Source organism: Candoia aspera, chromosome 1 (genome assembly GCF_035149785.1).
Source record: "Candoia aspera isolate rCanAsp1 chromosome 1, rCanAsp1.hap2, whole genome shotgun sequence".
NCBI classification, from domain to species: domain Eukaryota; kingdom Metazoa; phylum Chordata; class Lepidosauria; order Squamata; family Boidae; genus Candoia; species Candoia aspera.
In genome coordinates, this window is record NC_086153.1 from 168899297 (window position 1) to 168914275 (window position 14979).

The window sequence follows — 14979 nt, forward strand, 5'->3', positions numbered from 1 at the left end:
ATTATTCCTTGTATCTTTTCTATCAGAGTTTCAGAATATATAAAACTAGTTACAGATAGATAGATGGATGGATGGATGGATGGATGTATTTTGGTGCCTCTGAGTCAGTCTTGGCTCTTGACAACTGCCTGGACAAGTCCCAACAGTTTGGCAAGATTTTTCAGAAGTGGTTACCCATTGCCTGCTTCCTAGAGCTAAGAGAGTGACTGGCCCAAGGTCACCCAGCTGGCTTTGTTCCTAAGGTGGGACTAGAACTCATGGTCTCCCAGTTTCTAGCCTGATGCCTTAACTACTACATCATATTTTGGTATGCAGATCTTAGCCTCATGTTATTGGTTGCAGCTGAACTATTCTCACAAATACTTTGCTTCCTTGTTTAAAATAAAAATATTTTTTTCTTGATTACTTCAGTGTTGGGTTTGTAAGCTAATGCCATTCACTACACAGCTGGTGAAAATATGGAGCTTACTCCTGGTGAAGGTGAATTTCCCTTTTTCCCCCTCCAGTTTCCAGGTTATAGGGCATTTCACTATTTAAGAATAGGTGTGACAGCATAACTACCTGGCCAAGTGGAACCCCTTCATCTGGAAGAAAAGCCCACTCAGACATCTAGAACTCAGATACAGTGGCTGTGAGAATGGAGATCTCAGAAAGGTTGGATAAATTGGCATGGGTAATGATACCCCATGCCTCATTCCTGCTGTAATAACCCACATATTAGATTATTTGTAAACCCCACCAGAGAGTTGAATGAATGAGAGAATGAATGTGAAAACAGGGGAACAGCTTTGTTTTTATTTTCTTTTAACCCCTTCTGCCCCATCTCCTTGACCTGTTGGGAGGAAATGTGATTCCCCCTCTGGGGGGACCTCATTTTGCGATCACGTCATGGGAATAAGCTGTGTAGAATCCTACATAATTATGACCTCCATAAGTGCACTGTAACAGGAGATGGAGGTCCACAACATTTTATAGTCCCTTAGCCACTATTCTAGAAAACATCAGACTTCTCTCTTTGGGCATTAATTTTATTTCTTTCTATGTTTATTCCATAAGCAAATGTTTCAGCTGAAGTAGTTTTCTTTGTTGGAAAAATTTTTCACAACTTGAAACATTCATGCCACATAAAAAACTAATATTCTTTCCTTTTTCAGTTGTATTTACTAAATATAGATTAATCATACTAAATCAAATCCAAATCATTTTTGAGCACTGAAAATGACTAGCTATGCACAAGACTACTTTTCATTCTAATTGCATTTTGCATTCATTCATAGAATGCATTCTATTCATTCATTTTGCATTCATTCATAGAATGTATTCATTCTAACTGCATCTAATTGCCTGCATTTAAGCATGATCAATTCTTTTGATAATCCATTTCTAATCTCAAAACTTACTGGCACTTGGGCCTTTGCAGAGACATCTATTTTCAGTGTGGAATTCTATTTTATCATTTTATTTCTAAAAAAGTAAAGAATGGTTCAAGAGATCTATTATTAATAATCTTTTTGACCAATATATGCAATATTTGGATACAGGGAAAGGTGTTATGGATGAAGTATCTACTGAATCTATTGCTGCTTCCTTAAAGGAGCTGCACCTTCTTCTTGGGTCATATCCTGTAGCTGCCTCCATTTCCAATAACTCAGATGAGGATTTTCCTGAACCTGCACAGCTACCATACAAGCTGCTTTGTGCAGCCGCGGACAGATACAGCAAGGGTACCCACACCAGACTTGAATACTGCACACCACTAACCTTTAGTCTATCTTTTGTTTTAAAAATTCTTCAAGTTATTTAATGTGATTTTATTTGTTGTTGTTTATTCGTTCAGTCACTTCCAACTCTTCGTGATTTCATGGATCAGCCCACGCCAGAGCTTCCTGTCGGTTGTCAACACCCCCAGCTCCCCCAGGGATGAGTCTGTCACCTCTAGAATATCATCTATCCACCTTGCCCTTGGTCGGTCCCTCTTCCTTTTGCCTTCCACTTTCCCTAGCATCATCATCTTCTCCAGGGTGTCCTGTCTTCTCATTATGTGGCCAAAGTACTTCAGTTTTGCCTTTAATATCATTCCCTCAAGTGAGCAGTCTGGCTTTATTTCCTGGAGGATGGACTGGTTTGATCTTCTTGCAATCCAAGGCACTCTCACAATTTTCCTCCAACACCACAGTTCCAAAGCATCTATCTTCCTTCTCTCAGCTTTCCTTATGGTCCAGCTCTCGCAGCCATATGTTACTTCAGGGAATACCATTGCTTTAACTATGCGGACCTTTGTTGTCAGTGTGATGTCTCTGCTCTTAACTATTTTATCGAGATTTGTCATTGCTCTTCTCCCAAGGATTAAACGTCTTCTGATTTCCTGGCTGCAGTCAGCATCTGCAGTAATCTTCGCACCTAGAAATACAAAGTCTTTCACTGCCTCTATGTTTTCTCCCTCTATTTGCCAGTTATCAATCAAGCTGGTTGCCATAATCTTGGTTTTTTTGAGGTTTAGCTGCAAGCCAGCTTTTGCACTTTCTTCTTTCACCTTCATCATAAGGCTCCTCAGTTCCTCTTCGCTTTCAGCCATCAAAGTGGTATCATCTGCATATACTGGGGTGGGTAGCCATTACCTTCCCCAGGGATCGCATTTAGTCTGACCTCTCTGTCATGACCTTCCCGTCTTGGGTGGCCCTTCACGGTTTAGCTCATGGCATCATTGAAGTGCTCAAGCTCCAGCACCACGACAAGGTAACGATTCTTTGCTGAAGAATGTGATTTTATAGCCATTATCTAAATGCTGCAACACTGAGAATATGGATAGTGTTCTTAACCTCCTGCCGCGTCTGAGCTCCTCTGGGCAGCTGAGTGGGGTGGGTAGGAATGGATTTGGGAGATGGTAAACTGCATCCCTGAGAGGAGTGGTGCCTATCCCTTTGAAGAAAATGGTGGTGCACCCTGTCTTGAAGAGGCCATCTCCTGATCCCAAAATATTATGACATCTATCCAGTCTCAAGTCTTTACTTTTTTGTGGGAAATTTTGGAAAAGGTGATGGGGATTTAATTGCAAAAGATTCTGGATGAAGCTGATTATCTAGATTCCTTTTAGACAAGATTTGGATCTGTGGGTTAGATGTAAATTACATTTGGATGACCTGTGTCGGTATCTGGATAATGCAAAAAGAGTTCTCCCTGTCCTGTTAGATTCCTCAGTGATGGTGATGAACAGTTAACTTAATTGCCATTTATATGATTTGCTTCTCTTCCCACTTAACAATTACATGAAGCTTCTGGAAGAGGTAATTCATCAGTTCAGGATGAAGTATCATCAATAAGTTCATTATACTGGGTATATATTTCCACTTAGAGCCAAACAGAAGATGCTATGGAGGTCTGGGAATTTCCTGGATGGAACAAAGTAAGTTTAGATGGAATCCTAACAAGACAGAGTAGCTGTTTGTCCAGCAACCACAGTGGCTTTGCCATTGGCTCTGGAGAGGTCACATTATCACTGAAAAAGTAGGTTTGCAACTTGGGAGTATTCTTGGAGTCATGGCTCCACCTACATCAGCAGGTGGAAGTGGTGGCCCAGTGGTGCCTCTGCCTACCTTTGACTAGTGGACCAGTTGTGGCCCTTTTTTAAAACAGGAAGTTCTAGCAACAGCCATTCACTCTGTCATTATCTCCAGAATGGATGATTGCAATGTGCTGCCTTGAAAGAGTATCTGGAAATACTTGAAGGGTATCTGGACGCTGCAACTGGTGCAAAATGCAGCAACCCATGCATTGATGGGCATAAGAAAAATCAGTAATATTTGTGGGTGCTGTACTGGCTTCAAACAGATTTCCAAGAACAATTCAAGGCACCTGTTTTAACCAATAAAGCATAAAAGCCCAGATACCTATGCAATTGTCTTCTTTAAGCTGACTCTGGCCAGCATGCCCATTCTGTTTAAGAGATGTTCCAGGTTTCCTCAGTTCAGGAGATGAAGAGGTAGAGGCCCAGAGACAATACTTCTCTATTATTGCCTGAACAGTCTGGAATATGACAACACCCCCTCCCTCAAGATCCAGTTAGGTCACCTTTAGTCACCTTTCAAAAAGAGCTGACAGACCTTTGGAAATTAACTTTTATGCTATGCTTCCTACACAATTAGCAGTGGGAAGTTTTAATTTTTCTTTCTTTTTTAAGTTATGTTTATGACATAGATTTGTAACCTGCTTAGAGGGGTATACTTTATGTAGCAGTATAAAACTATTGGGAATAAACAAACAAACAAACGATACTGTACCTACAGTTTATCAGGTTATGTTAAATGCACTGGAAAGGAATATTGAAATAATTATTTGAGCTATTTTAATTATATTCTACCTTGCCACATTAATCAACAATTCCAAAAGGTAATATTATTGACCCTACAAATAAAGTCCAGTTTCTATTAGCTGAATTATCTCCATGCTGTATTTTAGATAATTGGTCTTTACATGCTAGTGTACCTCTAGCAAGTGGTGAATTTCAAAGGAAAAGCATTGGGTAAAGACAGAGAACTTAATTCTCCCCCTGCAAAACTCATCTGAGCTTTTCTCCTGAGTCCAATCTTCCCCCTGACACCACTTCTCTTTCAGCTGGACTTCGAAATTGTGTTTGAGCAGAACATTCAATTAAGGTAATATTTCACAAATTAATGCTGTCTACTAGCATCATACCTTATTGAGACAGCATTTAGCAATTGCTTGGAGAAATTCATTTGTTCTTTCAGGTTCATGTCCAGCAACAACACGTGCAGGCTTCACTGCCAAGTGTTCTCCTGTCACCATGATGACCACATCAATTGCTTTCTGAAGAAAGATGATTTTTGCATCTTTATCCTGAATAAAGCAACATACTGTCAAATAAACTCTACAGATTTCAATGTAAATTGTAATATTAAAGGCATATAATTTTTAATTTATAAACTTTGCCACAATTCTGACATTATATCAAATGATACTTAATGGAATTGCATCTATGAAATATTCTATAAATTTAAAAAATTAAATAATGAGAGTACATACATACCTTAACATTATCAGATTTCATCTCTGCTTCTGTATACAATCCTTTCATGAAACCAGTTGATCTAATTATCTTTAAAACAATAATTTTAATATTATTATGGTACCAGTTCTCAAGTTCATATACTTTATGGATAACTTAATAATATAAAATGCAAATACAACTGCATAACGTAACACTTAAAAACATTTGAATTTTGAAACAAATAATCGTGCTGATTTTTGCAGACAATCTGGATTATGATATTCTGTTTTTCTGAAATGATTCTGATTACTTTTCAGCAAGTCTTCATACATATTGCAACTCTGTTTAATGGGGTCTTTCTAAAGCATACAAAATAATTTGAACAGATTCAAATAACTGTAGAGATAAGCACATTAATCCACAATAAATTCTGCTTTCTCTAGTATTCTCATACTACATTTAGGATATAGTTTGCATCTACAGTTTAGTATAGTTCTCCTTATAATATAGAAACTAGATGTTCTGGAGTACATACAGTCAGGACCAGAAATATTGGAACAAGGATAACTGTTTTGGCATTTGGCCTCTGTACACCACCACACTGAAGTTGAAAGGAAACACACCCAGATGGGAGCGAAGTCAGGACTTTCAGCTGTAATTCAAGGGGTTTGACAAAAGTGGGGCACTAACCATTCATGAAGTACAGCCAGTGGCATGCACCCGCCCCCCATAGTTGGTGGCTTGTAAGTAATGGGACAAACCAACATCATTACAAACATAAGGATCGCCTTTAATACCTGGATGAAAATCCTTTGCAGTCAATGACTGCCTGAAGTCTGGAACCCATGGACATGACCAAATGCTGAGTTTCCTCCCTTGAGATGCTTTGCCAGGCCTTTACTGCAGCTGCCTTCAGCTGCTGCTTGTTTGTGGGTCTTTCTGCCTTCAGTCTTGTCTTCAGTAAGTGAAAAGCATGCTCTGTTGGGTTGAGATCAGGTGACTGACTTGGCCATTGAAGAACATCCCACTTCTTAGCCTTGGGAAACTCTTGGGTAGCTTATGTTTTGGGTCATTATCCATCTGCAGTATGAAGCGGCGTCCTATCAGTTTGGCAGCATTTGGCTGAATCTGAGCAGAAAGTATAGCCTTATACAGTTCAGAATTCATCCTGCTGCTTTTATCAGCAGTCAGGGCATCAATAAACACCAGTGACCTGGTTCCATTGGCATGCCCATGCCCTAACACTGCCTCCACCATGTTTGACAGATGATGTGGTATGCTTTGGATCACGAGCTGTTCCTTTCCTTCTCTATGCCTTTTTCTTCCCATCATTCTGGTGCAAGTTAATCTTGGTTTCATCAGTCCAAAGAATCTTATCCCAGAATTGGGAAGGCTTTTTTAGGTGTTTGCTGGCAAATTCTAATCTGGCTTTCCTATTCTTGAGCGTTACCAGTAGTTTGGACCTTGTTGTGAAGCCTCTGTATTTACATTCATAAAGCCATCTCTTGACTGTAGATGTTGACAATGACATGCCTACCTCCTCAAGAGCATTCTTGACCTGGCTAGATGTTGTGAAAGGGTTCCTCTTCGCCATGAGCAGAATTCTGCGGTCATCCACTTTAGTTTTCTTCCATGGTCTTCCAGGCCTTTTGCTGTTGCTGAGCTTGCCAGTTAATTCCTTCTTTTCTAGGATATTCCAAACTGTTATATTGGCCACTCCCAATATTTCTGCTATCTCTCTGATGGGTTTATTTTGTTTTCTCAGCCTAATGATGGCCTCCTTCACTCGCATAGACACCTCCTTGGACCTCATGTTGAGAGTTCCAGTGAACAGCTATCAAATGCAAATGTAACACTCAGAACCACCTCCAGCCTTTTATCTGCTTGATTGGTCATGGGGTACCCAGGAAACAGGCCACACCTGGCCATGCAGCCGCTTGTCAGCCATTCGTTCCATTACTTATGAGCCACCAACGATGGGTGTGTGGGTATGCCACTGGCTGTACTTCCTGAATGGTTAGTGCCCCACTTTTGTCAACCCCCTTGAATTACAGCTGAAAGTCCTGACTTCGCTCCCATCTGGGTGTGTTTCCTTTCATCTTCAATATGGTGGTGTACAGAGGCCAAATGCCAAAACAGTTATCCTTGTTCCAATATTTCTGGTCCTGACTGTAGGACAGCAAGCAATGGGAGTTCCCACAGAAGATGGGACGGATTTAGAAATTTTATTTTCAGTATATAGAATTTCTAAAACCACGGCTAATAGTTGAGTACTAATTGTTTAGAGACACTTCTCTTCAATACATTCAGCTTGTATTAAAAATGGACCAATTCAGAGCAATACAATATAGCCATGATTAAAACAGTTTTATCCAATAAAAGGTGTGAATGACAATAGCCAAAAGTAGAACAGAGACCACCAATTGGTTATAGTAGTATTGTGGATCATTTGTTATGCTTTCGCTGTCTCACAACACATAGGTCTACCATATTCTGTGAAAAGGTAAGATTGTAGGCAGATGGCAAAAGAAATCAACAAAGATTTCAATCTGTGCAAGCATCAACAAATAAAGTCAAATGGAGGATTCTCGCTAGCAACTTTCTCCTATGTCAATAGTAGTTCTCTATGTTTCCCAAATCTACTTCAGAAAGAGGGGAGAATTAGTGGAAGCTTCAATGGGAACTGGAACAAACTGCCCATCTGGCATAATTCTGTTCAGGGAATGCTTCTGCTATAGAACAAATAACGAACAAGTAAATTTAGACCAATAATATTCCCTGCATTTTAAGGCTTCATCTCTTTATAACTACATAATGATTACCAGCTGTATCTCTGAGAAAAACTTTTGATGGCCATTCTTGGGTAGGGGTGGCCTTACAGAGCAGCCCTATAGAACAATCCAGCCAAACACTAGCTGATTTTAATAGAAAGATAAAACTTCTCTTCTGAAATGAGTAAAAAAAAGTTTAAATACAACTAAATAGGCTCCTTTCATTTGTGAAAAAAGCCAATGGGGAACAGGGCTGCAGTGAGGACTTCCCTTAGGAGCAACTGTGCTGGTCTTTTGCAGCCAATAAAGGAATAGACTTATGAGAATAACTTGTAAGACTAACAAAGGAAAAGGTTAACATGGGACAATCTGAGACCATTATTTTCCTCCTCAGTTCCTGGGGTTTATTTCAAATCAAATGATATCTTGCATTAAACAACTATTCATAAAAAGCAATTTCAATCAAGGAAGAATATCCATGTAATAAACGTTCCAAGGACATTTGCCCATTAGATAAAGGATATATAAATATTAATTCACTCTAACTTCTCATATTATCAAAAAATGAGGTGAATTGCAAAGGATAGTCATGATGCTGTAGAAAAATAGAAGTGCAGCATTCATATATCAACCTGGACTGTGTTTGGTTTAATCATAATGTATTGGTTAAGGCACAATTGGCTGAATTAATATAATGTACCATAACCAGAATAACCTATGGTTTATTTATTTACTTAATCAAATTTCTACGCCACCCATCTCACTATGCAAGAGACTCTGGGCAGCTTGCAAACTATACTGGCTTAGTACTGATAAGACAAAGTCTAGGCTGAGTAGAGCAATTAAGGTTACAATGTATGCTTGGGTTTCCAGGCCAGCCACTAGCCCACAGTTTTTCATAAAGCAAAACCAGAGATCTTTTGTATTTCATAGTTGCTTTGAATGTTAATTTCTCTCCCCTGTGCCTAAATCTGGTAATAGAAAATAATGCGCTTGATTCAACAGGCTCTAGTTGATAAAATTTTACATAACAACTGTTCATTTTTACAATATTACAAAGTTACCTGGAATAGAATTAAATCCTCACATCACCACTAATACAGTATCTCCCTTATTCCTAGTTAGGCTATGCCTTTAAAAGAAGTAAGCCAAACTCGTTCAAAGCATGAAAACCTCAAAAACAAAGCACTGCTCATATTAATGCTGAGCTTCCTTATCTATGAAGCCATAGCTCTATTCTTGAAATTTCAAATTTACTTAAAATATGACGTTTACGTGCAAGAGCTAATGGAAAGGATGGCTAAATCTGCCGTTCTGTGTACATGTGATTATTGTTTTTAATCAACAAAGACTGCAGCATCTTCTCTTTCTGTCCTTGGTACCTTCACGCGATGGACTGACTGCGACCCAATCCAAGACATATCTAGAAGAGTCACTAGAGGGGCTGACTGAAGAACAGACAACCCTGGGAGAAAGCGGGATGGGGGAAATATGTCATCCGTCTCTCTAAGACTGCCTGCTGCCTTGGGGAACCCCTCTGCATAACTTTTCCTTCAAAGATACACGCGCCTCTTCTGCAGCTTCCTCCTCGGGTTGCCAGGCAACTGTAAAACGCGACCGATCGCTTCCCCTCCTCCCTCTCTTTCCCGTCCCTTTCGCTTCGCCTGACCTCCCCGATTACGTCGTGCAGATAGCGGAAGGGGGGCTTGCTGAGAAGGCGCTCCGTGAGGGGCGGTTTTCGAATCACGCGCCCCAGCAACTCCTGCGTACGCCGAACCACGGAGCCCTGCATTGCAGCACTCGGAAGGACTTCTCCCCACCAGGCCCAGACAAACTCCCGGTGCTGCGCAGGCCACACATGCGCACTCCACCTCCACTTTCGTTACTACCCAACTTTGCGACCTTAGCAACGCGCAAACAGCCTCCGCCTCCTCTTTCCTCTCTTCCTATTGGGCCGAACGAGCGGAGGCAATGACGTTAGCCATCGGGTGGTTGAGCAGCGAGGAGCAAAATTAAAATATGGTTGACTGTTAGAAGGGCCAGGTGTAGAGGTGTGTCCGTCATCTTATTATGAATATCAAGCCTGTTTACGATTAGTGGAAATATCAACGAAGAAGAGCTTCTCAAACGCTCTGCAGGTGTCCCTACTCTGCTCCTACCGCTACAGGCCGCTGATGCTTGTAACTTTTTTCCCTTTTTTGTTCTTTTCCATCTGGAACTTCACAAGGTTTCAGCTGTGAGAAAACATATCCTTAAGTAATCATTAAGAAATAGGGGGCTGTCAATCAAATTTGTGTCTGTAAATTGGGTCAAATAAAACAACTACATCTGCACAGGCTTACAAATTGAAAAATAGTGTATGACCCAGTTTTAGAAGAGATATTTTCTGCATACCTGCTGCTTTTATAATTATTGGAATTAGGATAACTTTTTCTAATATTTAAAATTTCATAACATATTTATAAATATGCCTGAGTATTTAAAATAATTAATGAATGTTGCAGCTTTTAATGCCAACTTTATGGGTCACAATGCCCTGAAGACCTGGAGCTTCTCTACCTGTTCTCCTATTTCCATTTCCTCCTCTTCCTTTTTGTGTCTTGTTTTTAATTTATAAGACTGAGAACAGGAGCACTCTCATTTTTTCTTTAATTAATAATAAACTGCTGTGGGAGATAATATGAAAAGTAGGATAAAAATGCAGCAAATAAATAAGGAAAAATAAATTCAAATACATTTCAGAACAGTAAGGAAAGTTGACTTCCACTTAAATAGATATTATCTTGATCATTGTAGTGCTTGATCTTCCCTCCTATGACCTCATCAGAAAGGAACTCTGGACTTTCACAACAGTTCTTGCTAAGAGAATAAATGGATTTCCTAACCAAAAGGATACATTCTGATCAGACTGGATTTATCCCGAAGAGGTATGTAATGAAAATAACAGAAATGTTTGAATGTTATTGACAAGAGAAATGTGTAAAAAATGTGACTGATTTTTCTGGATGCAGAAAAAGCCTTTAACAATTTGTAATGGTCTTTAATCCCTGCATTTTTGAAAAAGGTAAGAAAACTCACATTTTCTTACATTTTCTTACAGAGCATTTGCAAACAACAAAAAGCCAAAATAACAGGAAGTAGTTATTTATCACAACAGTGCTATGGTTTTCCCAGTGACACTCTGTGGAAGTGAAAGTTGGACTTCAAAGAAGCAGAATAGAAAGAGTGTTGACACTTCTGAAGTTTGGTATTGGAGAAGAGTCTTGAGAATACCATGGATAGCCAAGAAAACAAATAGATCACCAACCCAGAGTTCTCACTCAAGGCACAAATGACCAGGTTCAAATTTTCATACTATGGACTCATTATGTGAAGACCTAGCTCTCTGTAGAAGTCTATGATGCTGGGGAAGAGGGAAGGAAAGAGAAGAAGAGGATGACCAGCAGCAATGGTATGCTGTTGGAACACCTGAAAGACCAAGTTGGGGACAAATCCTCTTGGAGAAAATATATGGTTGCTAGGAGTCAACACTGACTTATAATCAATGGCATATAATCAATGAAGAAAATACTATCTCTTTTAAGTACAAGAAAAAAAGAATTGAGACAACTCACAGAGAGCATCTAAGACAAAAAGGAGGTAAGTGAAATTGTGATGATGCAAAAGAAACTCATATTTAATTGTTAAAATGAGACAGTCATTTAAAATATTTACATATTTTAAAATGATAATATTTTACTTTGGTATAATCTTTTGATTCTTCAAAGAGTACTTATGAATTTCTGTCACCTCCACTGGTGCTGAGATAATGCTATGTTGTTATGCTGTATCATCTGTATCTTTCATTCCTGAATAAACTTTTGTTAATATATAACATAAGCTCAGTTGGCAGTATTATTACCAGTTTAATATTGTTGCATAGTTAGAATTATAGCTATGGTGATGCATGGTTCAGTGGAGGACATCTATTAATTATTTACTTGATAAATCAGTGATATTATAAGCTACAGTGATAGTGTAATTCTGTAGTATTTTAGTGTAGTGTAATTCTGTAGTTTAATGCACCCTGTACAACTCATATAACAGGTTAAGTCAGGTAAAACTATGATATCATAGATTTTGTCACTGTTTTTAGGTTTATCTTTTTGTTCAATTTGTGGCATTTTACTAACAGTGAAAAGCTATTAGTTGTGCCACAGGATTAAAGTCACTGGCCTAGCATGGAACTTGTAATAGAGAAGCTTATTCAAAAAGGACCCACGATTGTGGTTATATTGCCAGAAAACAATCTGCTCATGTGGACATCAGGGCATTTTATTGTAAAAATACATTCAGTGCCTTACCCTTAGCAGCAATTGGGCAATGTTTATCATTCACTAGGTGACAGTGCTTTTAATAATTCTTCATTCTTGGAGAATATTACTCAAATGTACAAAAACTTATCAGGAATTAGTTACGTTTTACTTCTGCTTGCAAGCAGTTTCTGTATGTCATAGAGCTAATCAGGTTCCTCTGACAAAGCAACTTTTATGTGATACTAGACAACTCATGACACATTGGTTCATCGTTTCAGAGATATTTCCTTACCAGATTCCTCAATGACTTCAATAATGGCAGAGCTTCTAACGTACTGGAAAAGTTCTTAAAAATTCAGAGACAGCTGTGTCTGCCTTGAAAGTAGCCAATGTTGAACTGTATAGCAGTCAAACATCAGGAGTTGATCACAGGAAATGTTTTATGACATTTTGTGTTATGTCATAAAATGTTTTATCATTTTTATGTCATAAAATATTTTATAAAATTTGCCAAATTTGTATTCCACGGGAGTCATGGATCCCAGATTTTGGACGCATTCTGTAAGTTAGCCCATTTGAAGTACCTTGGTTCAAAAATTGTTGCCCTATGATGCACTGTTTCTCCCAGTTAAAGGTTAGAAATTATCAAACAGACACAAAAGGTTTAGTAGTATATAGATAGATTTTCAGACCCTGTATTTCCTTGTGCTCCAATTCTGGCTGAAAAGCTTTCCTTACCCACAGTATACCTCTTATATGGACTTCCATGTGCTATAGACTATCAAGGTGCTCAGTATCCAAGCGCTTTTTCTTACATTCCAAGGATGGTTACATTTTATTCAGTTCATATGACATTTGCAGAGCCCATGAAGAACATGATAGTTATACCCTTACAGTTTTTAGGTTGTCACTTACAGTATTTTTGTGAAGTATAAACATCTTGCTTTTGGGCCTCTGCAGAGGAAGATTGCTGACTTGGAACTTTTCAGTAAGACATTCATTTAGCTGATGAAATTCTGTATTTGAATACCCCAAGCCAGCAATGCCCAACATAGTCTTTACTGGAGGCAACCTTTTTTTTGTGTGAATTTATTATATATTATATATGAGAGCCAGTTTGGTGGTGTAGCTAAGACACCAGGCTAGAAACTGGGAGACTGTGAGTTCTAGTCCTCCCTTAGGCACGAAGGCAGCTGGGTGACCTTGGGCTAGTGGCTGACTCTCATCCCTAGGAAGGGTAGACCACTTCCAAAAATCTTGCCAAGAAAACTGCAGGGACTCATCCAGGCAATTGGCAGGAGTCAACACTGACTTTTAAAGAAACTGGGATTGTTTGGGGCATGAAGCTGCACTTATGGGAGTTTGGCACTGAGAACTATATTGGAGTCAAGTCATATAAGAAAGCAAGAACAGAATTTTCTGATTTTTTTTCTATTATGGCTTCTGGGAATTATTAGGATGTTGTTTTTTTTAGGACTGTTAGCTTATTTGAAGGAATAAAAACAAACATTTTAGAAATTCTTAAAATAACACAACTTGTTTTTCTTAAAGAAAAACAAGCTGCTGATTGGTTGCCAAATTTCATTTGGCCTTACCCTTTGGAGGTTGCAGGATTTAAAGCCTTGCAATAAATGCATTCCATTTTATTTTTCTGTCAAAATAACAATATTTTTATTTGTGTGTATGTGTGGATCTTTAACACAGAAAATTAAGATAAAAATAGAGAAAAAAGCTGACCAAATGTGATTTTGGATGGTAGAGGCCAAGCACATTTAATGGACGGGAGAGATTGTGGTAAGAACACAGGGCAGGACAAAGAAAGCAGGAGAGCCTGAGCCTGAGCAGATAATGGAAAGGCAATGCATGCATAGTGCTAGATAGCGTTTGCAAACTGGCATGAAAAAATATTCTGATCCTGAATGCCTGTTAATTACTTGAAACAACAAACAGCTACCCAAAGAAATGTAGAACTTCCATATCAGCCTACTCAGAAATGATATATTGGTTTGGACGATTGGTAGAGCTATTCATTCTGTAGAATTCGTGTGTGTGTATGTGTGTGTGTGTGTCTTTTTCCTTTCCTATTGTAGCTTCAGAGGCAGAGGGAGAGAAGAGTCTGAATCATCAGTATGTCTCCACTGGGAGTCCTGGTATCCTCAGTTTGTATATTTATTGTTTATTTTTATTTTACTTTCATTTCTTAAAATTGAATAGTTAGCTACTTAAGTTTTTTTGCAAGTAATTGTGTTAATAAATTTGAATGTGGTATCTTTGTTAAGATATGGACATCATTGGATGGAATATATAGAAATCAAATGAGGTGGAGGAACTTGAAGCCAATTTTGTGGCCTGCTAGAACCACTAAAATGGAGCAGAGCTTATAACACAGCTGAGAAGCTGGCACAGAAAAAGAAAATTATCTAGATAGCTTCAGTGAGCATGTCAGAGAAACACAGGTTATTGATCTTACACATTCAGCCCTCCCAAGCATAAAGAATCACACGCTTAGACAGATTAGGTTAAGTAAAAGAATTATTACTGACTTTATTGTTGCTTCTGTAACATCCATCTTGGTGGAAAAGATGAAGTTCCTTTGTTCTTTTTTTTCTAAATACTTAGTTTGCCCTAAACTCTCAGCCCTACAGCTGCCCAGAGCTCTGTGGAAGAAAGGGGCAGAATTCTTTATCAAGGCCGGAGCACATGGCCCTGATGAATGGAGAGCTGAGCAGCATGCTTGCTTCTCCCTGGGTGGAAGAAGGTGAGAAGAGAGAGAGGAAGTGGGAGTGGCAACAAACAGCTTCCTCAGAGTTGCATTGTGGGACAACTCAATTTACATGCTAATTCACATGCTAATGAGGCATGCTGGATTTGCCAGGACTTCCAACAGAACTCAGTTACAGCATGAAAG

At 38.9% G+C, this 14979-nt stretch overlaps 1 protein-coding gene across 7 annotated transcripts in view; it reads right to left on the reverse strand.

The window, feature by feature from the left end:
- The window catches only part of TRAF3IP1 (TRAF3 interacting protein 1), a 79585-nt gene that overhangs the window by 62017 nt on the left and 2589 nt on the right, over window positions 1–14979 (reverse strand). For 2 of the 7 annotated variants that reach the window (XR_010068891.1, XM_063317891.1), the window contains exons 1-3: window positions 9446–9640; window positions 5045–5113; window positions 4693–4854 (exon numbers count right to left, since the gene is read on the reverse strand). Coding sequence is in view for 6 of the 7 variants with exons in the window: in XM_063317891.1 (XP_063173961.1) it covers window positions 4693–4854; window positions 5045–5113; window positions 9446–9568 (354 nt within the window). In the remaining variant the exon portion in view is untranslated. Of the gene's footprint in view, window positions 1–4692; window positions 4855–5044; window positions 5114–9445; window positions 9641–14979 lie in introns of those variants that run through there. The other 5 variants (XM_063317890.1, XM_063317889.1, XM_063317886.1 and 2 more) reach the window with 4 other exon arrangements.